Raw genomic sequence first — 27,918 nt, 5'->3', positions numbered from 1 at the left:
TGCCGCAGATTTTGATTGGCTGTACCGATCAAACCGTTTCGAAAATCTAAAATAATTTTGATAGTTTGTGTGCTAGACAGAAAACCAGAGACATGGCAGGCTCGTTGGCTTTGGCTACGTTGCCCTTGCCAGAACACCAATTTATCCTAGTGAATTATTCTCAGTGCTGGAAATTACTGTGTTCAGTTACTGTGTAAAAATATAAGCAGTTTTTCAACTGGCAAGCGGTTTGTCCCAAGTTTAAACAGCTGTAATTCAGTCCTATTTTGACATGTCAAGGTGATTGTGGTCTGAAGATAATCTGTGCCAAATTTGGTGAATATTGGATACATTTTGTTGGAGGAATAGGGAAAAAACGTTTTATAAAACGTGAAATTGGCGGCCGCATCAATTCAGCTGGTATCACAAGTTAACATGTGTCAGACACGGGATCGCCCCCTAGCGGTTAGATGACACAACCTTTTGTGGACCTCTTTGGAACAGGGTTCCGAGCACCTGTACCAAGTTTGATGTCAATTCAGCAAATATTTCCTGAGATATGATCTCACTTCCTGTTTTGGCGGCTTCATCGCCGACTTTGATCATTTACCAGAAAAACTATTTTGAAAATCAAAAACCATGTGAAAATGTTTGTGAAGCTTGATCTGAAGATAATTGGTGCCAAATTTGTTCAAAGGTCCAGGGGATAACTTTTGTGAGGCTTGGTCTGAAGATCATCTGTGGCAATTTTGAAGAAGATTCGACAAAAATTGTAGGAGATACGAAAAAACGCTTGCCCTTAACATTCAAAATGGCGGAGAATCTATATAACTGGGTATGATGTCATAGAGCGTTGGACTCGTCTTGATCCAGGGAATACAACGATACCTCATTTTCTAAAATGAGACATGTGGTTCAAAAGTAAAGTGTGTAAACACATCTTCAACTTTGACCCATTGGTGGCGCTACAGGGTTTAAAATGGAGACATGAAACTTGGTAAAATTGATGAGGGGACTGGCCCCAAAGAGTGTGCCAAATTTCACAACTTCTGACAATACAGTTCTAGGGGCCAATTCAATTTGCTGTCAGCCCTTCAGCAAACAAACTGCCTTCTGTTACAGCCAAATATTTCACATTTTGACTAATCAGTCCAGAGCACCTGCTGATATTTTTCTGCACTGCAGCTCCTGTGTTTTCACAGTTGAGTCGCTTGGCCTTGTTTCCACATTGCCATTTACATGTATTCATTTTGCAGACGCTTTTATCCAAAGCAACTTCCAAGAGAGAGCTTTACAAAAAGTGCATAGGTCAATGATCATAAACAGATAGCCCCAAAAACATTGCAGGAAGCCAAAACATGAGTATACATGTTAGTTACAACTAACCAACAAGTGCAACAAGTCCCTCAGTAAGTGTACCTTACTTAAAGTAGCCTTTAGCCTTTTCTTGAAGGTGGGGAGATGTCAGTGTCTCTGATGGAGGTGGGAAGATGATTCCACCATTCCACAGGAGAAGAGCTTGGGTTAGGAGCAGGCGCTCTTGAGAGGTGGGACCACCCGACGGTTGTCAGAAGAAGACCGAAGGTGGCGGGTGGGGGTGTAAGATCGTTCCACATCTGAGGTATGGCTTTTTGGCCGCAAGTCTTCCACAAAGGCCACATCTGACCAGACTTTTCCAGACAGTAGATGGGTGTATACCAGGGTTCCTCTGGTTTCTGCCAATTCTGAGCTGATGGCACTGCTAGGACATCTTACGATTGCGAAAGGAAGTAAGCATCAAGCACCAAGTTTCCTTTGTCAACCACTGCGCATACAGCCCTCAATGTTGCCTGTTTGTGCTTCTTCAAAAGGCCCATCTGCAAACCCTTGTCTGCCTTGAAGTGTCTGCCTGCGAGACCTTTTTGCTGTGCTCAGTCTTGCCTTAGTGCAGTGGTTCTCAAAGTGGGGGTCTCTCAAAGTGGGGGTCGCGAGACAGCGAGGGGGGTTGTTCCTTGATTCCCCGAAATCAAGGAACATTTTAAAACAATTAGAACTAGAGAGGGTACATTTTCTGGGGAAATTGTAGGGTGTGCTTGCTTGCATCGGTTGCAGATGGGTCCGTTTATTAACTGTAATTTTTACAACTGATATTTCTGTATATTTTATATAAAAATGCCTACTTATTATTTATGAAGATTGCATAGATTTAAAAGCATAGCCTACATTTGTTGGCGCTCATGTACAATTCAAAATACAAAAAGTGAAGTGTAGCATGTCCCTGTACTTACTGTAAGTCGCTCTGGATACGGGCATCTGCTAAATGACTAAATGTTATGTAGAATGAACCTAACCTATATGACTTAAACGTCACCTTAAGTTTTTCCCTTCTACAGTAGTGATATTTTCAAACATTTAGCCCACTCATATTGCATTCATTCATTAAGAACCACCTTTGAAACAAGCTGCACCCCCTTGAAACAAGCTATTCTAAGTTACAACGTTGTCACCGGCAGTATTAGATAGAACAGGGGTTCTCAAACTTTTTGGGGCCAGGGACCCCTTACAGGGGAGAACATTTTCCAAGGACCCACCACCACCACCACCACCAAAACAAAAAACTTTTAACATTGCATCATTATTAGACTATTGAATGAATTACACAAAATTGACCAGAAACAGGACTTGTTTATTCATTACATATTCATTTATTACTTTTTTGTATGTATTCATTCAGTTTTCAGCACATTTAGAGGCATCAAACATTTCCATGGAGGGCCCCACTGTACTGATCCGAATGAGGTCCTCGGTGGTGGATGGATTCAAACTACTCATTATGGGAAATTTAATTTTTATGTTGTAGCTATTCGCACCGGTGTTCATGTAGGGTCGCAACTGCGCTCTTGGTTTTCAGCATGGCTTGCGGCAGGACAGAAGGGGACTCAGTTGGGGGGTTCATTTTGTTGACGGAAGCATTGTTTAAGTTTCTATTGTTGAACTCGTTTGATATGTGTAGTGTTGGATGTTAGTTTGGTTAGTTTGATTGTTCACACTGAGGGTGAAGGTTAGCTAGGTAGATCGCTAGCCAGGCTGTTACAACGCAGGACAGATTCAGTAGGTTATCACAGGACGCATCCTATGAGGTTTATCCGAGTCGCGATTATTAGGTGTTGAAATCTCAGAAAAAATGTTTCCCGTTGCAAATAATGGTTTGAGCATTTTCGGGTTCTATCATTTCTTTTCACGTAACTGACAGCTGCAATAGGTTAAAAACATAACTCGCTCGCACCCGTGCGCCCAAGTACTTTTCCATGCACAAATATATTTAAATGGGCGCACTGTAGAGCCCTGCCTTTGTGCTCTTAAATGGACACAATATGCTTATTGTATTGGTGCAAATGGTCACCCATCTGTAGATTATCATATATTTTTTCACTTTTTAATGATACAGCACAATTCTACAATTTTATAATTTATGGCAAATTATTTCGCGGACCCCCTGGCTATGGCTCGCGGACCCCTAGGGGTCCGGGGACCCCACTTTGAGAACCACTGAGATAGAATAGCGATTGAAACAGTACATTACCATCTGCTAACTGAAAATATGCCCCCAAAAAACGATTGACATTTATTTAGGGCGAAATGGCTAATTCTAAAGAAGTTTGCTGGAAGCGATCATTGTCAGTAACAATGCCAAATACGACCATTTGATCTTAGACTAGAGCCCTGCACGGTAGAGAAGCTGACCTCGGTAAACTGGGCTAAGGTAGCCTAGCTGCTGTTGCTAGCCAAACTTAAGGGGATTGTTTGAATGTGCCGGAAATGAAAAACGTTTCTTTTGACATCAAGTTTAGGCTGTGGCATTGAAGACAGCGACACACCACACAAGCTTGAGTTTAAATACGTTATTTAATGTGAATGCGTGGAGCCACCTCCCGGAAGTGAGTTTCTGCAGGTTGGGATGTCTGTGTATGATGCTGCCAGTAGCCTACTGTGCGCAACAGTCTTACTACATCCAGAGCCTGTTAAAGGTGACATGACATGAAAACTTCACTTTAGGAGGTTATTTAACATTAATATGAGTTCCCCTAGCCTGCCTTTGGTCCCCCAGTGGCTAGAATTTTCGATCGGTGTAAACCAAGCCCTGGGTGTTCTTCTCCGCCTTTCAGAAAATGAAAGCTCAATTGCTCTGTTTGAAGATCTCCTCTTTGTTACGTCACAAGGAGGAAGGTTACCTCCCCTCTCTCTGCTTTGCCCGCCCAGAGAATCTGGCCCGCCCATAAGAAACTGAGCTACGACTGTGCAAGTGTTTTTATCCTCGAGAGACATCACGGCTTGCAAACGAACGAAGCATTACATTTGCTCAGTTTGGATGTACAAAGAAAAAAAAATTTTTTTTACAATTCCTTCATCCGAGCCTCTGAAGACCCAGTATCTTAATTTTATTTTCTCTGGAAAAAATTTGTTTTGTATGTCTGCGCCAAACACTTCAGCCACGACTGTTTCCTGAACTTGAGCTAATACAAAACTGGCCTTGCTGAAATTAAATTCTGGATCAGTACTAACTCTCCTTCGTCCAGCTACTAACCTCGGACAAGTAAGTTAACTAACGCTATATCATTTTGTAGCTTTACTGTATATGGTTACCTAGCTTGCTACCCTTAGAATGTGGCTGTAACATTAGCTCTGCAGCTAACAGCTGAGTTACTGTCGCTAATGGAAAGGTAGATAGCATCAAGTATGTGTGTGAATACACATGCTGTAACGTGAGTGTTGTACACTTCTTTGTTATTTGGATAACCGTTCTGCTGTTGGTGTTATGGCGCGCGCGATATCCGCCTTTCCCCTCATTGAAATGACTGAGTGTGTACCTCTGCAAACCAGGGTTATCAGATGAGAATGGGCAAATTCGAGGCATCTTACAGCAACGTGGCTACAGCCATTGCGATACATCCATTGTAAACATTAGCGCATGGTGCCGCCCCTCCGCTCCTCATTAGCATTTAAAGCTACAGACACCAAAACAGCGCGTTCTGAGGAAAGCTCCTTGTGGGACTGCTAGTAGTGGCTGTAATTCTGCACCAAGGCTGAATTTCGGGAAACAGACTTCTGATACAGTATTAGGGGACCACTAAGGCCTATATAAAAGCATCCAAAAACATCATGTCATGTCTCCTTTAAAGGAGAGCCTGGCCACTCCCTATTAAGCCCCATTGTTCCACTGGGAGTGAGCGTGTGCAGAATGAATGGGAGTCTATGGAGCTAAACGGCTAAATTTGTCTCTTTCACCTGATTGTCGTTGAGAAATCTCAGATTTTATTGTAGTTTTTATATGTTCAACATGGATTATAGGTCGAAAATTGAATGAACGAGCACTTATGTCCTTTCTATTGCTTACAGGGTGAGTCGTTGTTTCCCATAACACGCTAGCATTCTGCTAATGAATGCTGATTGGTTAGTGAAGGACTGACTACGACCAGAGATCCCGCTTGATGGCATCCGAAGCAGAATCAGAATGTCAGAGCATTAGCAACATTAGCAACAACATTAGCAACCCAAAACTCTTTCTAGCATGTGTATTGACAAGGAGAGCCTAACCTGTCAGCTGTGTTGTCGATAGCTCAAGAGAAAAAAGGAAGTGACCAGAGCTTGCCGTAAAACAATATCTCTGGTCGTACGATGTGTATGACGTCAATGACATTTTAAAAGGCTTTTTAGAAGAGAAAGGCGACTTCAAAAAAAATCTCCCAGCAGTGTGTATTTGTTTTGCCTCCCCTTTCGAATTCAAAATTCAAATTACTAGAAAAAAAATCATATCCTGAGAAAAGTGGATTTTGAGGGGTATAGCTCCATAGACCTCCATTTATTCTGCCCTCGACCGTTAGCGCTCTCATATGGAACTAGAGTGGAACCATAGATATATATAAAGGGTAGATGTCTCGTCCGCGTTGCCGGACAACGGAGTCGAACGTCCGCACATGGCGGCCATCTTGCTACAGTCAACTCGCTCACCCATAACATTGTGTTGATGCTACATGTACTTTTTAAATGACCATAACTTGCTCAATTTTCAACCGATTTTGAAACGGTTTGGTTTGTTATCAACGTCAGAGATGTTATGAATAATTATGTTATTTTTATATATAATAGAAGTATGCAGTGGCATAACGACATCTCTGACGAATTGATGTTGTTGATTTGTTGCCTTGGAGATGTAGTGACGTCACCAGTGCAAGTGCAGCTGATTGCTCTGACGACATGGCGTCTGCTCCAGATTCGACCTGTTTGATTTCTGATCTTACCACGTTGTAGTATATAATAAACCAAATGTTTACTCCTCGACAGGTCAGCAAACGCTTTGTCGCCTCGATTTGTTAAAACGATTTGTTTGTAAACCTCAACCTACGGTCTCGATTAACAAACGTTTTAACAAATCTCGGTTTACAAAGGCGTTTGCAGACCTGTCGAGGAGTAAACATTTGCTGTTTATTCATGATTTTCTTCTTTTGCTCAGTTTGAAAAATTTGTTGTGTGCTGGGTCTACTAACTAGAGATGCTCCGATCAGGTTTTTTGGTACCAATCACTGAAATCAGTATCTGCCGATCCGATAATACCGATCACCGATCACGGTGTCGATTGAAGCATTCTATTTATTGTGTAGCATTATTTATGAAATTGGTATTGTATTTTAAGTATTTAAATTACGAGACGAGAGAGTATCATGAATTGACAACCATCCGTTCTATTGCAGGGAACGTGCAACATTCCAGTGTAGAAGCTCTCTCGCTTACTATAAAATGTGTAAATAATAATAAATATTAAAATAATAATAAAAATTTTAATCATTAAATAAATATCACAACAATAGAATCACGTGTGCAACATTCCACTCTCTAGAGGCTCTCAAGAGAACTTGGAGCTTATACAGTAGCTTTCCTGTGGAAAAATAATACAAACTTAACTGCAACATAAACAGGCTATAGCCAAATATCCAATATGTTTCAAGTCAGTCAGTTTCAAGTCAATTTGTCTGCATTTAGGAGGAGATAACAGACAGAATAAAGATAAAAGATGCACAGAAAGTCAGCAATAAAAAAAAAAATCAAAACATGTATATCTATTCTGTATAATGTCTCACTCACTCTCAAATCCTTTACTCACTCTCTCACTTCACTCACTTCACTCACTTCACGCACGCACTCACTCACCCGGAGAGGGGGCATACTAGAGTATTCAAACCTTACTTCTGATTAAGCAGCATCACTGGAAGATTTGCCTTGATAAATATAATCATATCAGCATTTTTAGGAGTCAACCTGTTCCTTTTCTCATCTAAAATATGTCCTGCTGTGCTGAAAAGTCGCTTGCTATCTACACTTGTACAAGGTGCGGAGAGGAAGACTCGTGCTGCTTGTGCGAGAGCAGGAAAGAGGTCTTTATTGGCCTTCCAAAAAGCAGTGGCTGTCCGTGACTGTTTTCGTTCGAATGCGGGTCTCACGGAGTAACGTCGCACATGTGCAATTCTGAAAATTCCAACCGACTATTTTCCGATAGGCAAAAACTATGACAAACGCTATAGTATGGCTTCAAAATGTACAATTAGAGGCTAACAAGTAACACTAGCAGGTAGTAGCATTGCTACGAGTATTATGCTAGGTTGCTAGGTAACGGAAGCTAACTAAAGCTAGCTAGCTTCCGTTTTGGAAAACAAACTCTGGTGGAAGCGTCGGAAATATTTAGAACTCACGCATCTAAAGGTTAAAGAATCATTTCTTACCATTGGCGGCCTGAAATGACTAACGTTTTATTGAAACGTCTCTGATAGTAGTTCTCGCAGATTTTATGTCATCTAATCGGCCATGTTTGATCGGCCGTTTTGAGAACGCCGATCAAAACCGATAATGGGAATATCCGCCGATATGGATCGGCGCCGATCAGATCGGAGCATCCCTACTACTAACACATGAATCAACCACCTTTTGATCAGAGTAAATAATCGTTGATAATACAACTTGCCTTAGTCATTATTTAACAGTCATTGAAGGGTGAAAGGCTCAGTAATATTAATAATAATTAATATCAATTTTCCATTTTATCCAAATGGAAAAGGTTGGATAGGCACGTCATAATAACTGACCACTAGAGAGAGACCATGAGCTGATTGTGAAAGGGCCATGATTCATAGATGTTTTTTTGGGTGTATTGGTCATTTATAGATCTTGTTTTTTTCACAATATGTAAAGATTTTATTTTATGGTAAGTACAGTATATATATATAGTAAATACATAACCTAGACAGAGTATTAGCTCAAAGCAGAATAAGGTTAAGAGGAAGTTTGAAATGTAACAATGATTCTTGATTGATATTGTAGGAGACAGAAAATATTACGTATCACATATATATCTACAAGATCTGGAACTTATATGAAACTTATATGAAATATGTGTGTAAAACATTTCTATCTTATACACAAGTACAAACATATAAAAACTTAAACAACAAAAGTAATATTTTCAATAATTTCACACACAATAAAATCATATAAAGTGTGTCGAGTAAAAAAGGGAAATACATTTTTTATTCTATAAAATCACTCTTCAAGTCTCTACAAGTCTTATCCACTTTTCCCTAGATTACCGGTCCAGTGGCACCACACACATAACATTTCATAATAACAGTATTGTCTTTACCAGGCCAGTGCTCAGAGGAGAGCCACAGCACTACGTATAGAAGGGTATCTGGAGTCGTAACTGTATATGGATGACTGACGTTGCAGAGGTTGTGCCTGTACCAAAGGCTGTGGCTGTATGAAAGTCTGGGGCTGAACCAGAAGTTGGGGCTGTGGAGGGTAGGCTGAATAGTGGGAATTTCTGGAATACATATACCTGTCTTGTCCTTTGTCCTCAGAAATGTTGCAGCAGGCAAATATGCAACCTCCAGAAAAAAGAAATGCAGAGGCCACCCAGCCAATGTAAAGAGCCTCTCCCAGCTCCCTGCGTTGGGCATCGATCAGCAGGGGATTGTAGAAGTCCCTGATGATGACATGGCCTGTCCAGGACACTGGGATGATCACACAGATACAAGACCCAATGATCATGCTGCCTGCAATGATGAGGACCATGCGTTTGGCACGGCTGTTGTTATGGATACAGGCAGTACATTGCATCCCCACAATAGCAATCAGCAGGCCGATTCCACCCAAGGCAAGGGAGCAGCACATAAGACCTCTGGCTGCCTGCAAGTCAGGAGACAACGCCAGCACGGAGTCATACACCTTGCACTGCATCCTAATGTTAGCCTGTCTGAAACAGTTCATCCACAGACCCTCGTATCGGGTCTCAAACACAATTATGTTCTCACCGATGAAGGCAGTGACCCGCCACATGGGCATCCCGGTGGTAGCAGCTGACATGATGAGCCCAACCAGAGTTAGACAAAGACCGACTATTTCCAGAGCAGAGTTCGCCATCCTTCACTGTGCCTGTCCCACCTTTTCAACAGACGAGTGTATGTGAAGGTAGGTTGTAACTATGGTAGGACTCCGGATCCCACTGCGGAGCTGATACGTGTTCCCTCTGTCAAGGCAGTAGTGTGAGAGGGGAGGGAACTAAAGACTGTTGCTATGAAACAAAATCCACAGGGATCTTTTTCCTTAACCAACCCTGGGAGCCAAATTAGGCTGTGGTTTTGGTTAATCACACAGTGTCAGTTTACTCACCAGTATCCTGTTTTAATGGAGAGAATGTCAAACATGTCCAATTGTTTTATAGACATTTTGGACCTAAATATAACATAGTCACTCATAAGTATTTGAAAAGTTTTTAATTGCACTGTTTGGATGTTATAATATTCAAATTAATATATTATACAACAAAGAAGGATGTTGTTGATGTTGAATATGATTTTGTTGAATGTTTAGCCAATACTGCAGTAAAAAAAAAAGGTGAAATGACCTGTCAGTAATTTCACAGGTCTTTTTCATCTACACCACAAGTCAAATATATACAATTCTGTATAAGTCTGTAAACTAATGCGGTTAAAACTGGAATATTCCGTATGGTGGGCTATGTGACATGTGATGTAAACAAGCGTTGTGTCTCTTTATGCAAAACACAACGTCGCCACACCTGTCCTTCTGAAAAACCTCTCATTTAATTGTGCATTTACTGCTGTGGATAACTAAATTCCGTCAACAAAGTGAATATAGGCTACATGTGAGGAGGATTCACATTTATGAATGACATTTATAATTATTAGTGTAACAATTTGTTGTTTGCATAACATATCTATGATTATCTAGCTATCTTATTGATAACAACAGAAAGCAACTAAGTCTCACAAAAGTGGACTCATGCTGCAGTTTGTACACCATGTATGTAACTAACCAGTTATTCTTTGAACCTAGAGCTATAAAAACTTGACATTAAACTTGACATTAATTAGGGTCATACCCATACTTAACTCCTGGGGACCTAGACCGACTACCTACAGATAAAATAATATAAAAACATTCAGTTTTAAATCGTTGTGAGACAATCTAACCACTCCAACTCCAGATTCTTTCAGTTTAATCAAACAGTGAAATTATAGCTAATAAGTACTTTAAGTGCGCTTGAAGAAAATAAAATGTTGGATCCAGATCTTACGTAAAAGAGTTACGTGGACCAGGATAGTTGTTTGGCTATCGATTTTTACGTTTAACACACAATTTATACTTTTGCATAAGTAGTCTACTATTTGCTATATGCTTCGATAGCCAAACAAATGTCCTGGTGCACGTAACTCTGTCAGGATATTGCATTTTGTACTTCTGTCGATCAATTTCTTGTTAGTTATTGCATCCATTCAGCGACGAAGTGTAGTACCAACCCTTTCCGTTTTGAGTTAATTTAATGTGTTTTTGAGTTAATGTAATGTAGTTTCCAATCTGGGGGAGCGTGTCTTTGTATTGGGGGGAGGTGAGCAAGTCATCCTATTTGGGGGAAGTTGACTCGTATTTGGGGGGAGTGTTTTCATTTGGGGGATGTACTCATATTAGGGAGTGTGGTTTGCACTTCAGGGCCACCGTAAGAAACTCTTTAATCAAAAAATAATGTTGTAAAATGCCAGGCAGAAGTCTAGTAGTTAAGTAGCTCTACAATTTACCAGGGCTAGATTTGAATCTCGGAGCAAAACGAAGCTAAGCTATAGCTAGGTATATGGTAGCAAAATGGTGTTCACTTCACTTATGTACTGAACCAGACTATTTTACGTACTGTAATATAATCCTAAACCTAACCACTGATACATCGACACATCACACAAGCTTGAGTTCAAATACATTAATTCATGTGACATTACGTAGGCCTACTGTACATGCAAGTCTTATATAACTATTTAGCTGATCGGCTCCATGACGCCGTGTAAATTTGGCTTGTGAGAGTGTTCACCAAAATAACGAAGGGGAACCCACTTGTCTAGCAGATTATGACACTTTCGTAGGTACCTAGCAAAAGGTAGCCTCAACTTTCTTAACCCTTGTGTTATCTTCGGGTCATTCTGACCCATCAGTCATTGTGACCCACCGTCGTATTGCGACAAATTTACCGCATACAAAGACAAAGTGAAGCATTTTCTTTTAACAGCTAGGCTGTCTCAGACCCCCCACATTGCGATGGTTAAAAGAAAATTATTTTAATTTGTTTTTGTATTGGGTAAAATTGGGTAAACACAACGATGGTTCGTTATGAACCTTTGGGTCATGTGACCCGAAGGCAGCACGAGGGTTAAGACTTTTTGCTACATGCTGAGGGCTCGCGACCAAAAGACAAAATTAAGTAACTCGTTACTTGTTTGAACAAGGAACTAGTAACGGATTCATTCAATTAAATAAGTAACGCGTAAATTTACTCGTTACCTAACAAAAGTAGTCTGACTACTGTAACATGTTACATTGTAACGCGTTACACCCAACACTGGTCGTGAGTGTGGAGTGCAGTTGTTTTCAGCCATTAAAAAACATGACCAAAGGCTATACTGCAAAAGTTTTTCTTGTTTAAGTAGCCTAGTATTTCGATACTTTGTAAAAGGCAATTGATCAGTGTTAAAAACGTGGTTGGGTATGATTTTGAATGCGTAAAATTTATAATAGCAGCCTAGTATAAAAAAAATGGCCCGATTCAATAAATTCGGACCCCCCGGAAGATTTTCTGTGTTATTTTTTGTGGCAGTCAACAGCCCTCCTTCAAACTTCTCGAAACACAGCCTGCCTCAGATTGCTTTTAACCAATGCAAAAATCATAAAAAGTACAAGATTCATGCCGTCTTTGCCTAAATTCTGATTGGATGGGCAAGACAGATGTTTGGGTGGGCTCTGTCCAGCCCTGCCCATGCCTTGATCCGGCCCTGATGGACTCCAAAGCAGGTACGATATCTCATTCAAAACATATGCCTTTGTTCAGAGTCTTGATTGTGTTCGCTTCCCTCAGCATGCTCCAAGTGTTTCTCATAGATTTAACCCCCTCTTGTCCCAAGTCTCTGCTTCATCAAAGTCACCACAGTAATGACAGCTTTTAAAGTAGCCTAATCTAATCACATCAGTAACATAAACAAAATCAAAGAAGTCTCGATTCTGGCCATAGTGACTTAACAATGGGAAACACCATGCCAGTATGGTTACTTTAGCGAGCTACACTGCTAGTCTCAATATATTATAGTTAGGTTAGCTAATTAGATCTAGATTCCTATCTCAAATTTCGAAACAATTCTGCCACATTTTCATTAGGGACATGAGCTGCATCAAAACTAGCTTTCCTACTTTCTCCCTCAAGGTGGTGTTACGCCACATGATGCTAAGCAGCAGAAACCGGCAATAAGGAAAATAAACCCAGCGAGTAGAGTGAGAGAAAAGTTTTTTAAGGACAAATTTAAACAAAATGATTCCAAAAGAAAACCCACCTGATGGTGGTGATAATGAAAAATGTTGAAATCTAACAAACTCCACAGTGCTTGTACAAAAACGTTCAAATTCTCTGGCTTGGAAGTTTTTTGGATTCAGAAAAGACAACGTCAAAATTGCCAGCAGTGTATCAGTCCTTCTGGAGTATAAGTCGCATCAATCAAAAAATTTATATAAATCGCATTTATTTAGAAATGTATTTCACAAAATCCAAGACCAAGAACAGACATTTAATCTGGAAAGGCAAGTTATTCATAGTTTTCAGTCACGTGACATCAGCGGTGACCTGGAGGGCAGAAAGCTGCTGGCGATGGCGGCTCACACTGTTGAGAAGTAGCAAAAGCCAGCAAATTTACCTTCCCATGTTTCTTTGGATCACCTCTTAACTAAAGAAAAGGAAAGATATGGACACAAACTGCAAGTGTTGGGGGCTTGCGATCCATATACAGCACCTGCTGCCGTATATGTAATAGACTATGTGATATCATTACTGTAGACTAGCTAACCCCTCTCTCTCTTAAACAACTGCTAACTATTCAAACGGAAAGTCAACTTTTCCTAGGACCAAATGAGTATGACAAAACAAAGTTTATCAGTCTTAACACAAGCCTCACATATTGGGCCAGTTGCATAAAAATAGACCTAGTCTTAGACTTAAATGTAACTTTAAGTCCGACTTGCCATAGACACTTAAATTTACTTGTTGCATAAAGCTTCACTATCAGTGACTAACGTAAGACTGACTTAGCCTGTTTCGCTTTGCATTATGGGTAAAATAAGACACTCAGCGAAAAGATGGCGGACAAAACAGCGACACTTAACGGTGAAACATTTAAACCTGATGAATAGAAAATCTCACAACAGCAAAGGTCAAAAACTTAACTACGGGGATAGTTTTTTTTAGCTTTCCCACTTTGAAGAAAGGACAGACACAGCATGTAGCAGACATAACAAAGAGGCGTCGGATCGCTAGGGTTGCAGGTGCGGCGCAAAAACATCACCTTTGCAAACATATCGTTTTATGTATGTTTTCTCTCAACATTTTCATCAGGGGCGGTTCTTCACGGGGGCCTACAGGGGCCAGTGCCCCTGTAAAAATGTCCCTGGCCCCCCCTGTGGCCCCCCTGAGCTGACTGAATAAAAATGAATAAAAAAAATAATAATAACACATTTTTCTTCTTCTAGTAGTCATCATGAAACGAGGAAGGGACATTGCAGCCTTTTTTTGCCCCAGTAAATAAAAAAGTTAGAGAAACATATCAAGGTATTGAGAGAGCTGAGGAGCTGGAAGAGAGAGAGCCAGAGCCGTTTGTATGATTTAAATTTAAAGCAAAATTAAAGTATTTAATGTTTAAATATAATTTGTTTCAGTTTTTTATGTGCCCCTCTGATTAAACACTGGCCCCCCCTTGGCCCCCCCAGAAAAATTTGTCTATAACCGCCACTGATTTTCATAAAGGTAAGAGATTAAGTGATGTTGACAATTGTGAAATATCTAACGTTACATCCACGTGTCATTTTGGACAAATTATGTGGCACAGATAAATCAAAACAATGCATGGTTGATTATGTTCAAGTTCAAGTCTTTTATCATGGGCGAAACATCTTCTGTTTATACCGTTAAATGTCATGCAATTGTCCTATACACGGCTGTAACTGTATGTCGGAGAAATTAAGAATGTGATGTTTTATACTGAACAATACAGATGCTTAGCATTTCTTGTCAGCAGATAACAGAGCCCCCCAAACTAAACTGTATGCTTTCTTATCACCCTGGGGGAAGGGTGAGCATTTGTTAAGACAAGAAGATGTTGGGGGTTTTGGTTGTTCTAAGGAGATACTGTGTGAGAAGGTCTAAGGTGGAGACACAAAGTCTGTTGACCATTTGTGTCACACTGATGTGAAGGAGCTTTTATGACATCAGAAGATCCTGTTGTGTTTCAATCAGGGTTGATGTCGTAAACACGCACACACGTAAACACGAACACGCACGCCAAGTCTATGCAAGGAGCCAATGAAGAAGAGCCATGGAACAATTGCATGCCTTTGTATTAACCAATGACTGTCAAGAGCGCGTCTGTTTAAATAGGTAGCTAGCACAACATGCTAACAGACAAACTTTGTATTGCGATCAGACTTTGTCTCCTTGCTGGCAAGCATTAAACTATTGTAATTTCTTTGAATCCGACGACTCTGTGCATTACTTGAGAAATGATCTTAACACTGTACTCTTACTTTAGTATAATTTCTGACTCAGTAACACTTCTGGTCACATGTTATGAAGCTAACCCTAACCCTGCTCATTCTATTCTTATATATATTTTATATTTAAATTGTTGTATTCCTAGATTGTTTAGTTCTTAGAAATAGTTAAACTTTTGTACTTTTACTTAATTTAAGATCTGTATATGTTTAGTGTTTTGCACCTCCCTGCCACAGTAAATTCCGTGTTTGTATAACATACATGGCGAATAAACCGAATTCTGATTCTAAAACCTTTTTCATGTTATTGCAGGTCAACCTGCATATGAGATGATGGAGACTGACCCAGACTGGGCACCCTCCCTCCATCTGGGTCACACAGAAATCACTCTCACTAACACTGCATGCTCTGCAAGGTGAAGGAAGAGGGGGCAAAGAAAAAACACACTGCAGCCAGCTGAAGCCTGTGAGCAACACACAGAGGATGAGACACACAAGGCTGGAGATGGTGAGCAACACACAGAGGATGAGACACAAGAGGCTGAAGGACATGGTGAGCAACACACTGAGGAAGAGACCCACAACAGGTGGCAGTGACACAAACAGAATGTAACTTCTGTGTGCACAGATGTGCAGAAGTAAACCACCTGTTGGAAGAAAACAGACAACTGCGACGTGAACTTGATGAGTACAGGATGTCTGATAGTTTTTTTGGAGACAATGATGATATTGAAAGTACTACACAGGGCTGCCAAACCTATGAACCTTCATGGCCTTACTACATGTTTTGGTGCCTCTCATGCCAGACCAAAAGAAGAAAGTTCTCAGTCTGTTTAAAATGTAAGGGAGTCAGGTGGCTGAGCGGTTAGGGAATCGGGCTAGTAATCTCAAGGTTGCCAGTTTGATTCCTGGCCGTGTCAAATGAAGTTGTGTCCTTGGGCAAGGCACTTCACCCTACTTGCCCGGGTCCCTGTACTTACTGTAAGTCGCTCTGGATAAGAGCGTCTGCTAAATGACTAAATGTAAATGTTTATTTTTAATATTTAATTAATATTGTGCTGATGCTTCATTCTGCTTGACCAGCCTTGCATTAACAATAAAACATGCATGAAAACATTTTTCAGAAATGTGTTTATTCTTTTCTTGTGATTTACTTTGACAGCTAAATGGAAACAAACACATAGGTAAGGTTTAATACATGTATTTAAATAATCACCTTAAACGTCACCCCAAACTGCAATATGCAAGACAATAGAAAGGGTACAATTTCTGGGAATATTGTGAGGTGTGCTTGCGGCCGCTGCAGCTGGGGAAATTATTTTTACTTTATCACCTCCAAACCTATTAATAAAACTAATATCAAACGTCCAAACATTTGGAGAAAGGAAAGAGTTTTCATGAATGTACTTACATTTTTAAACTGATATGTCTGTATAATTATACATTTTTAAGTATCGAAGATTGCATAGATTAAGATTTGGGTGTGCTTGCCAAAGGCCCAATATTTACTAACCGCAATGACCTGCACTGAAGCGATGGAGCCATGGATCTTGTGTCACCAACTGGCACAGCACTAGTTTAAGCTAAAAACAGGAGCGTTCCCTTTCTGTTGCCCAAAGTTAATGAGGTACCATCATATTTATTGCATTTCCTTTTATTTCAGGTCATATTAGTTTAATGAATATTAACATTTTGTTAAGAAATGTTTTGTTGAAAATTGTGATCTCAATTCTAAGCTAGAACATTGTTATTGTCATTTTATCCAGAATCATGCAGCCTTACTAGCTAGGTAACCTTTATAACATAAAGGACAATTGGGTTTACAGACCAAAAGGACAGTAGATATTGGCCAATCACATTGATTCGGACACCTTGGGGTAATTGGGAAGAAGTGCGCGGGGGTTAGAACTGAGAAAAGGGTGTTCAGATAGAGATGGGTGGCCGTGCTTGGGAATGAGTTGTGTATGTTCAGTCTGGGCTGATGTGTGGGTCTGAGCTAGCAAAGCCAGCAAGTCAGTGGGTCAAAGTTCAAGGTACAATGTTATGATGAAGTAGTATTTCCCAATTGTATGCATACTGCATGCAACAGTACATACTTTGTAAGGACAGTCGCAGTACTGACTAAAAGAAAATGTATGCAATTTGAGACGCAGAGATTGTAACAGGTCAATTTTAATGATACAATGTTCACTCACGTGATGACGCCTCTACGAAGCCAACATCAAAGTTCCCACACAGACAGCGTTGCTACGTCATTGCTACCTCTCAGCTGGCACCTCCAGTGGAAACAGATTATAAAAATGCTGCGACAAAATGGACTTGGTGTGCAAAGTATGCTTTTTTAGTATGCTTTTCAGCCATGTGGTGACACTAATCACCCCCTGTACTATATTGGTCCAACTATACCCCCTAATCTAATCTGTTGATGTTTCTAACAGTATTACAGTGGTTGGTGCCAAAGAAAAAGAAAACAAAGTGTGTTTTACAAGACAACATCGTCTGAAATATAACACATACAAAAGGATCCATTTCACATATACCTCGATAAGTGATGTACGTTTAAGTAATATGTACAATGCTATGGAACGCAGAGTTAGTCAAAATTAAATAAGTAAATAAATAGGTAAATAAATGGATAAATACATAAATAAATATGGCTATGAAAGAAATTCTGAAAAAAAATGGCAATAAATATATAAATATAGCATTATATAATTATATAGCTGAATCCATTTACCAACATCAATAAATAAATACATTTATTTATTTCAAAATTACGTTTTTGTAAAGACAACATTTATTTCATGGGACTTTTATTTCCTAATGCCACATTTATTTATTTTTGGAGACTTTTACACACCACATTTATTTCCACACCACATTTATTTCTGTGCTGTATTTATTTCCGATCTCACATACAAACGAGAGGGGCGTGGTTATCTTTTTCATTCATTTAGTCATTTAGCAGACGCTCTTATCCAGAGCGACTTACAGTAAGTACAGGTACATTCCCCCGAGGCAAGTAGGGTGAAGTGCCTTGCCCAAGGACACAACGTCATTTTGCACGGCCGGGAATCGAACTGGCAACCTTCAGATTACTAGCCCGATTCTCTAACCGCTCAGCCATCTTCAGACCAACGCAGCTCCACACAAGATCGAAGGCAGATAGGGACACCTAGATTCGGTAGATGATGGAAGACATTAGTCGTGTCAGAGATCGCATGCTGGCCTTATAGATCAAATTGATCAGCATGGCTTGTCAGGATGTATTATTTTGGCACACATTGTAGATTTTGTAGAGGTACTTGGGCGGATAAGTGCTAAGTCTTAAATGGTTTGAGACTTATCAAGCACCGTGTTTGTGTGCAAGACGGCAAGTGTAGAAAGCCACAACAAGAATCTTCCTTTAGGGTTTAGCGTATTTTGATCGTAACCTATTGTCTGGGTTCACAGTGACGATTTAAGTAGGCTAATTTGTAAGATGTAGTTTCACGAGGGGCTGTGGTATTGTGGGAAATTTGGCTATTGCCGCAAGCCAGCTGTTTTCGATGAACCCAGGCCATACAAAATGTTGCTTAAATGACAATAAATTTGTGACTACAAGCTCCTTTCATCCATGAGCCTGAATAGCTGCAACGGACCAACAATCATGTATTTTTGCTCTCGTGCGATCGAATCCCACTTCATGCCAGCTTAAAACTCTTTTATTTTCTTAGCCTACAGCAGCAAATATTAGCCTGGCTCTGCCCTCCTACGTACTTCCGCTCAATTTTATTTTTGCTTCTGTACATAGGTCTGGCCATGAGGTACGTAATTCAGATTTTTCAGGTTGATTTTCTGCCGGCGAATCAGCGAACAGAGGGAGTGGCTGACAATGATGACGTTGATGTTGTGCGCTAGTTTGTGTTGTAGTTCCGTAATGGCGGCGGAGAAAGATGCGAGCAAAGCCATTCGGTCTGTTGTCGCAACGCTGCCGAATATCCAACAGCTAAAGCCGGAGCAAGAACAAGTTTTGCTGAGTTTTGTTGGTGGCCATGATGTTGTGGCCCTCCTCCCCACGGGGTTCGGGAACAGTTTGATTTTCCAGCTACGACAGCTAGCTCTGTTACAGTAGTGGTGAAGGAATTGGCTAAGGCGAACGCTAGCGATTGGTTATGGCAGCTCAGAGTGGCTCTGGGCAGATCCAATAGTTTTCAACTTCAACAGAGTACCCACCTACAAGGAAGTCAACGCTTGTCAATGGAGCGAGGCCAGACTCTCTGTACAAATGCAATGTACGAGAGTCTGGTTAGGACCAGGCTAAGCAAATATGAGATGCGCCAATAATGTTGAATGTTGTCTGAATTTGTGACAAATCTGGTGATAGAGGCCAACGGCAGCTGCTGCTGTTAGGTGAACGCACAGCTCGCATGCTTACAGAAACCAGGTAGTCTGGAAAGCAGGGCGATAACACCGCGGGTGTCCAGCACCTGTGCTAAGGGGATAGCTGTAGAGCTACCTGTATGGGGGGTGACAGTGGCATCGCACTGCCGAAAAGCATACAATGTAGACAAGCTTTGCCCACAATGTCTGTGTCGTCTCTGCCTTTTTATCATTGGTTCCCAATGGGAGTGATGGCGGTGACCTAGTAGCCTACGTGTAGGGACTTGGTCTTTGATAGCTGCGACGTAGCGCTGAAGTTACCTTTGTAAACATTGCTTTAGCTTGTGTGACGTGTAACTCGTCTGCAAAGCTAACAATCACTGCCACTACGTCTTCCTAGGTGGTATTTAAGACTTCAATATCTATGTTCTGTAGAGCACTTATCCGCCCAAGTACCTCTACAAAATCTACAATGTTTGCCAAAATAATACATCCTGACAAGCCATGCATGCGATCTCTGACACGACTAATGTCTTCCATCATCTACCGAATCTAGGTGTCCCTATCTGCCTTCGATGTTTTGTGTAGCTGCGTTGGTCCGAAGATAACCACGCCCCGCTCGTTTGCATGATCGGAAATAAATACAGTACGAAAATAAATGTGGTGTGGAAATAAATGTGGTGTGGAAATATATGTGGAAATAAATGTGGTGTGTAAAAGTCTCAAAAAAATAAGCGTTAGGAAATAAATGTCCCATGAAATAAATAAATGTTGTCTTTACAAAACGTCATTTTGAAATAAATAAATGTATTTATTTATTGATGTCGGTAAATGGATTCAGCTATATAATTATATAATGCTATATTTATATATGTATTGCCATCTTTTTTTAATTTCAGAATTTATTTCATAGCCATATTTATTTATGTATGTATTTATCTATTTATTTACCTATTTATTTATTTAATGAGCACAATTTCATTAAATTAATTACTAATTATATTAAACAAAACACTACTGGCCCGAAATTAACACAACTTCAGCTAAAATAGACGTAATATTTTATCAATTACTTTATTGATACATTAACAAATAACTATTGGAGACCAAACTTCCCTTGGAGTTACTCTTCATCTTCTGCTCTTCTCTGCCTAATGGCACCAAAAGGAACACTTAGCAGATCATCACTTCTTGTGATAACTACAACTTTGTCCCTTTCCTGCACATTTTATTTCTGATCCTGTGATTTGGCATGAAACTGCACTCACTGAGTAGTCGGTATTCAGATATGTTGCTATGTTGCTTTCAGCTGCATTGCACTAGGCATTGGACTAAAGTGTAAGCACTGCTGTAATTGAGACGTCATTGTCAGACTTTAACAGAGGAATTTAGATACTTTTGCATTGCAATATCATTATCTTTGTTCACTAAATATGAATTGGCAAGTCACTGTAATCAAAATGTTACTATAAACTTAAGCAATTGAGATGTTATTGTTGCACTGTAGTCGTATTGTTTTTGTTCTAAAATAAAAATAAAAACATCTGTTTTAACCACTGCTAAAGCTGAGATGTGGTTACTTAGCAATGGGGCTTGTAAGTATGTTCCTTGACTCTGACCATGCACTTCTGATCCTTGATCTTCTACTGTACTTTCTATACATACCTTATTTGTACATAACTTTGGAAAAAATGTCTGCTAAATGAAAAACAGGTTATTGCTTGTCCCATGTTTCTTTTCTGACATGATACCTTTTTGGGTCAACCCATTGCACCAGTCTGGTTTAACTGGTTCAGGTACTGTTCCAGCATCAACAAAAGAGACAATGGGACATTTTCACTGACTTACCTCAGAGTAGAGAAAAACTGGTTTGGTAAGAAACATGAAACCATCCACCAGTAAAATAAAATGTCTTAACTTTTTCACTATAATTAGATTTGAATGTATTGCACATCAAGGACAATTTTTACAATGTTTTCTTTTTATTTCAAACCACAATACACCTAGTTTTGGCCAGTGCTACAAAAAAGAAAATGCCAAAGAAAATATTCAATAAAATGAAACGTTACTTTTAGACATTTGAATAAGCCTAGTGCTTGTAATGTTAACAAAGAGCAGATTCTTAAAAGGGTCTGGCTACAGAATTTGATATTACTGACAGTAAAACAATTCTTAAGGGTTTTGAAACACTTGACTTTTCTAATTTTCATTGGTTGACATAGCATACGTTGAAAACATTTCATTTGTGAGATCATTGGAGACAATTTTATCATCATTAAGTTCAGTTTGGCAACAAAAAGTCCAGACATCACTGCACTCCGGAAAATACAATTATAATGGGGATTGAAGTAGGCATACTCAACTGAATCTCTGTTTTGTGAGCTTGATTTCCCTCACATGTACTGGGGGTTGGGGGCGTAAACCACAGAGCCAGGTGGTGGGGCAGAGTATGCAGGCTGGTAGGAATATGCAGGCTGGTATGTGTAGGGTTGGTATGTATATCCAGGCAGGTACATGTTTGCATTTGGGTTATAAACCATCCTCTCCTCTTCCTCGTTAGTGCGGGGTGCATGGCGACACAGCAGGATGACCCCAGCAACGAAGAGTAGGGCGGATGTCACCCACCCGATGTAGAGAGCTTCCCCCAGCTCTCTGCGCTGGGCATCAATCAGCAGGGGGTTATAGAAATCCTGGATGATGACATGGCCGGTCCAAGACACTGGGATGATGGTGGTGATACAGCCCATCAGGAACAGGCAACCCCCAGCCACCAGAACCACATGCTTTGTGCGTTTACGGTGGTCCACAACTTTTGTGCACTTCATGCCGACAGCAGAAACAATGAGCGCAAAAGAAGTGAGAGCCACAGAGCTGCACATCAAACCCCTAGCTGCTTGCAGGTCTGGGGGCAGATAAAGCAGAGAGTCATACACCTTGCACTGCATCCTAATGTTGGCCTGTCTGTAGCAATTCATCCACAGGCCCTCCCAACGTGTCTCCATGACAATTATGTTTTCCTGGATGAAAGCTGTCACCTTCCACATTGGTAAGCCAGTCACAGCAGCTACACCAATAAGGCCAATAAATCCAATGGCCAGAGCCACCACCTCACAGCAAATAGCCTCTTTCCTGTCCTTTCTCTCCCGCATCTCTATATCCGCTTGCACCGAGTCTGCATACTGTTGGGCTGTCTTCTCATCATATGCAGTGCCAGCATAAGATAAAGGTTTACCATCATAGCCACTATAGGCTGTATAAGACCTGTCCATGTTGTTTGTCAGAAAGACACAGACAATAGGCCTGTGACTGTCCTCTCTGCTGGCTTCTGAATGAGAGCATAGGATGAGGACTCACAATTTATACACCCCAGAAAATATGCTAACGATGCAATGCAACCGTACTGGTTTACCTGCTTTATAGCAATCTCATAAATGAGGACTGTGAAACTGGCAATTCTTGGTTTGATACAAACAGACAAGTCATTGAAACTTGAAATAACATGAAATTATGTTATATGTTATGTTATATTATTATATATATTTATATTCTGTAATACCTATGTTTAATTGTGTAGAGTATATGTACACAGTCAGGGTAATCGTTTGTGTGTTGGTGTCTTGTTGGCTGAGACAGTGTGTAAAAGGAGCCTCTGACAGGTGTGGAGCAGAGAAACTGGAGATGGGTCCGTTTCATTCAACACCAGTTAACACTTGGGGCCAGTTGTTCAAAAAGTTTAATCTGGATCAGAATTATCTGGATTTTGAAATCCCATGTTTTGCTATCCAGGATCAGGTCATCCATTTTACATTTGTACTGGTTTTTCAAAACAACATTGGATTGGATCACCTTGATCCATATACAAACTTTTCAAGATTACCAAATTCGGATTCCCAGTGTTGTAAATGGGACTACGTATAACAATGTAGACCAATGTAGTAGGCTAACCAAGTAAATAACAGGTTCAATAGCCAGCATGGGGTCAATTTTAAGTGTTTATGATTTTAAGACAAAACAATCCAAACAGTCAGAGCCATCATCAGATCCACAAACAATTGAAAACAAACTAATATACATTCTTCAGAAATACAATGTGAATATTTTGAACATGTGTTTCTAAATCAGAAAAAGGCTAAATGTCCAATAGTTAACCAAATTAACCCTTGTGTTATCTTCGGGTCATTCTGACCCATCAGTCATTGTGACCCACCGTCGTATTGCGACAAATTTACCTCATACAAAAACAAAGTGAAGCATTTTCTTTTAACTGTCGGGCTGTGTCAGACCCCCCACATTGGAATGGTTAAAAGAAAATTATTTGTATTTGTTTTTGTATTGGGTAAAATTGGGTAAACACAACGATGGTTCGTTATGAACCTTTGGGTCATGTGACCCGAAGGCAGCACGAGGGTTAAAGAACTTTCAAAGTTAGTCTTCGGTTGTGTCAAGACCAGCTTTTTGAAACTCCTTTTAGGAGGCAGATCCACCCTTCTGCTGGGATCAGAATGATCGTGATTTTTTTTATATCAAAAGTATCCCAATCCTACTAAAAAGTTTTGGAACAACACATATTGAAGGTTTGATCCAGATCAAAACCAAGACTGGATTACGTGATCTAATCCAATTTCAGAATCCTTTTTTTTTTTTTTAACAACACATTTTCAAGATTTGATCCAATCCAAAAGCCGAAATCCGATCAGATAATTTCTGAACTGGCCCTTGGACATCACATCCAAGGGCACAATTGCCAACATCAGAGCTGCTGTCTATTTTTCTTTTTACACATTTGATTAATGTCAATGAAAGTTTTTATACGTTTTACATTTTGAATGGTTTAGAAGCACTAGCATAATCACAAATATACAGTGCATCCTTAACCTTTGTGCTGCCTTCGGGTCACATGACCCAAAGGTTCATAACGAACCATCGTTGTGTTTACCCAATTTTACCCAATACAAAAACAAATAAAAATAATTTTCTTTGAACCATTGCAATGTGGGGGTCTGAGACAGCCCGACAGTTAAAAGAAAATGCTTCACTTTGTTTTTGTATGAGGTAAATTTGTCGCAATACGACGGTGGGTCACAATGACTGATGGTCAGAATGACCCGAAGATAACACAAGGGTTAAGTATTCACAGCGCTTCACTTTTTCCACGTGTAGTTATGTTACGGCCGTATTCCAAAATGTATTCAATTATTTGTTTTCCAAATTCGACATACAATACCCCATAAAAGGAAAAGGAACATGACAGCCCGCCAGGAGTTTGCCAAAGGGCACCTAAATGACTCTCAGACCATGAGAAACAAAATTCTCTGGTCTGATGAAACAAAGATTGAACTCTTTGGCCGAATGCCAAGCGTCATGTCTGGAGGAAACCAGGCACCGCTCATCACCTGGCCAATACCATCCCTACAGTGAAGCATGGCGGTGGCACCATCATGTAGTGGGGATGTTTTTCAGCGGCAGGAACTGGGAAACTAGGCAGGATCGAGGGAAAGCTGAATGCAGCAATGTACAGAAACATCCTTGATGAAAACCTGCTCTAGAGTGCTCTGGACCTCAGACTGGGGCAAAGGTTCATTTTCCAACAGGACAACAACCCTAAGCACACCAAGATAACAAATGAGTGGCTTTGGGACAACTCTGTGAATGTCCTTGAGTGGCCCAGCAAGAGCCCAGACTTGAACCCGATTGAACATCTCTGGAGAGATCTGAAAATGTACTGATGCTCCCCATCCAACCTGGTGGAGCTTGAGAGGTCCTGCAAAGAAGAATAGGAGAAACTGCCCAAAAATTGGTGTGTCAAGCTTGTTGCATCGTACTCAAAAAGACTTGAGGCTGTAGTTGCTGCCAAAGGTGCTTCAACGAAGTATTGACCACAAGCTGTGAATACTTATATACATGTTATATTTTAATTCATAATTTATGCAAATCTATTAAAAATATTAAACTTTTTTCACTTTGTCATTATCGGGTGTGTGTAGAATTTTGAGAATACAAATGAATTGAATCCATTTTGAAAGAAGGCTGTAACATAACAAAATGTGGAAAAAGTGAAGCGCTGCACAATCAATTCACAGACAAGATTCAAGTTCAAATTTTATGTATTAGATATTTTTAAGTAGTACTATAGTGAGAAACATCACAGCAGGCCACATACCGATTTACAGTCAGTTCCAAACAGCTGCAGGCTGCCTGGCTTTCTAGTATGATACTTGGATTATATACAGTATGTAAGAGCCTTGGTTCTTACTTTAATAAAATATGTCCTTTTGTAAGGAGTTTTCCATTGACCAGCCTTTCTTCTGTGTGGTCATGAAAGCTACAGAACAGAGACAAGGATCCCAGTTAAACCTTCTAACTTAAGAAACATGCAATTTATTACGAGTACAGGTTAAAGAATAATGAAAAGCCACTATGCCATAACTCTGCTTTTATGTGTAAATTCATAATGATTGTTTTTTATTTCAAAAAGTGTGGGCAAGACGGCTATATTTTCAAGAAATGTCGGTCATTACTGAACTCTTTATCTACTCTTACATCCACCCAAGGTTTCCATATTCCAATTAGCTGGATACTTAAACCTCTATAGTGTCCCTTACCTTTTATTAATGATTGATTAAAAATGACTGGGTTGCAAAGTGAGGGGAATATATTAGTCACAAGTATACAATGTTAGTTTAAGCTTGACTATACTGATATTTCTTTCCTGAATAAATATTTGGGATGGTGTAAAGGAAAATGTAATGAGTTCCTGACTACAGCCAAATGTACATCTGAAGTTATTCAAGGAAAGTTTGTCTTTTGTGTGCCATCTGATCCCCTAGCCAGTAGACCTAACTACTAAATACAGGAACAGAAACTGAGGAACCTGCAGAACAGGATTGGCGAGAGTACTCTGGTGTTTTGAAAGTAAACAGACACACCTTTTCCTATTGCTACAACAACCATGAGTCCATGTAATTCGTAAGACAACCAAAGCTTTAACGGCACAGCCAAATAAAACATATAGCAGTTCATTAAATATGCCAATATCAACTGTGTTACTACTGTATGTCATATATGTTTTACAGGATAAAACCGGTACTGAAAACCATTATTCCCATTGCCAAAGCCAGTTTCCCTGCCTGGAAGGTCTAAAAAAAGTTGCCACAATCAGTATATAAGCAGAAACAATGGTTAAATAAATGTTAAGATTATTAAAATAGTGACTTATTGGGTCTGAGGTAAGATTTTATATAATATACTGTAGATGCACATATTAGCATAGTAGTGCCATCTGCTGGATGAGAACATTATTACATACCGTATGACATCAATCAGTACATATGTTGCTTTTCAACACCAAAACCTCAAATCAGAAATAACTCCTGAAAAACACCTGAGTTTGCATATGCTGTGGATAGTGTGGTCAGTGGGGTCAAACCTTTGTGTGATGAGTGTGGTATGTGGTTGGGATGTGGTGGAGGGGTTTATGGTTTAAGGGATGAGTCGTTATTGTATTCTTTCCTGAGCTGGTCTTGTTCTAGTGTTGGTGGAGTAAAGTTCTGGGTTTGGGTCTTTGGGTTTTGGGGTTTGTTTATTAAGGTGGGGTTCGCTATGCAACAAGATACACTATGTCCAAAAGTCAGCTCGTTCCTCCATACTAGATCTGCCTTGGTCAACAGTAAGTGCAACTAGAGAGGGTACAATTTCTGGGGAAATTGTAGGGTGTGCTTGCTTGCGTCGGTTGCACAGGGATCCGTTTTTGAATGACATTTTTACAACTGATTTCTGTATATTTTATATGAAAATGCATACTTATTATTTATAAAGATTAAATTGATTTAAAAGCATTTTTTTTTGTTGCTGCTCATTTACAACTGAAAATACGAGTGAAGTGTAGAATGAAATAGATGTCTTCTCATTTCCCCTGCAAGAGGCAGCCTCATCGTTGAATCAAAACGAATAAATTTGGCAGACCGGTGTAAAAATTGACCTAATTTCTATGACTTAAACGTCATTTTAAGTTTTTCCCTTCTCGTGATATTTTCAGGCATGTAGCCTACTCATTGCATTCATTCATGAATAAAGAACCCCCTTTGAAGATTATTCTACGACGTTACCCGGCAGTAGAAGATGGAATCGCGATTCAAACAGTACCATCTGCTAACTGAATATGCCCCCAAAATAAGCTTGACATTTATTTAGTGGAAAATCGCTCATTAATAAAAAGCTCACTGGTAGCGATCATTGTCAGTAACAACGCAAAATGCGATATAGCCCTGTGTGGAGAAGCTGCCCCGGTAAATTGTACTACTACGGTACAGTACTAGACTACTGCTGTGTTCGTCTTGGTACTGTAGCGATTGCGTTGGTTGAATTGGATTTAACGTTCCGTTGTACGGTTTAAGCTGAAATTAATTATTTTCATGAACAGATTGACAACGTTTAGGCTGTGGCAATGAAGTTCAGGTTAGT

At 40.0% G+C, this 27,918-nt stretch overlaps 2 protein-coding genes and 1 long non-coding RNA gene across 3 annotated transcripts in view; all 3 read right to left on the bottom strand.

Annotated features, from left to right (window-relative positions):
* The window catches only part of LOC134018344 (uncharacterized), a 223,098-nt gene that overhangs the window by 91,411 nt on the left and 103,769 nt on the right, over positions 1–27,918 (bottom strand). The window lies entirely within an intron of this gene.
* Positions 8,075–9,550, bottom strand: cldn8.1 (claudin 8.1). The gene has a single exon (XM_062458220.1). It carries the CDS (start codon positions 9,424–9,426, stop codon positions 8,659–8,661), a length of 768 nt encoding a protein of 255 aa, XP_062314204.1. The 5' UTR covers positions 9,427–9,550; the 3' UTR covers positions 8,075–8,658.
* On the bottom strand, positions 21,419–22,798 carry cldn8.2 (claudin 8.2). Its single transcript, XM_062458219.1, has one exon. It carries the CDS (start codon positions 22,725–22,727, stop codon positions 21,852–21,854), a length of 876 nt encoding a protein of 291 aa, XP_062314203.1. The 5' UTR covers positions 22,728–22,798; the 3' UTR covers positions 21,419–21,851.

This window comes from Osmerus eperlanus, chromosome 4 (genome assembly GCF_963692335.1).
Source record: "Osmerus eperlanus chromosome 4, fOsmEpe2.1, whole genome shotgun sequence".
Taxonomy (NCBI): domain Eukaryota; kingdom Metazoa; phylum Chordata; class Actinopteri; order Osmeriformes; family Osmeridae; genus Osmerus; species Osmerus eperlanus.
Note: the sequence above shows the minus strand (reverse complement) of the source record. Positions and strands in the feature narration are given on the sequence as shown.

Bases quoted from the DNA above. Each gene is read 5' to 3' on its own strand.
- cldn8.2 (XM_062458219.1), bottom strand. From the start codon at position 22,727: ATGGACAGGTCTTATACAGCCTATAGTGGCTATGATGGTAAACCTTTA.
- cldn8.1 (XM_062458220.1), bottom strand. From the start codon at position 9,426: ATGGCGAACTCTGCTCTGGAAATAGTCGGTCTTTGTCTAACTCTGGTT.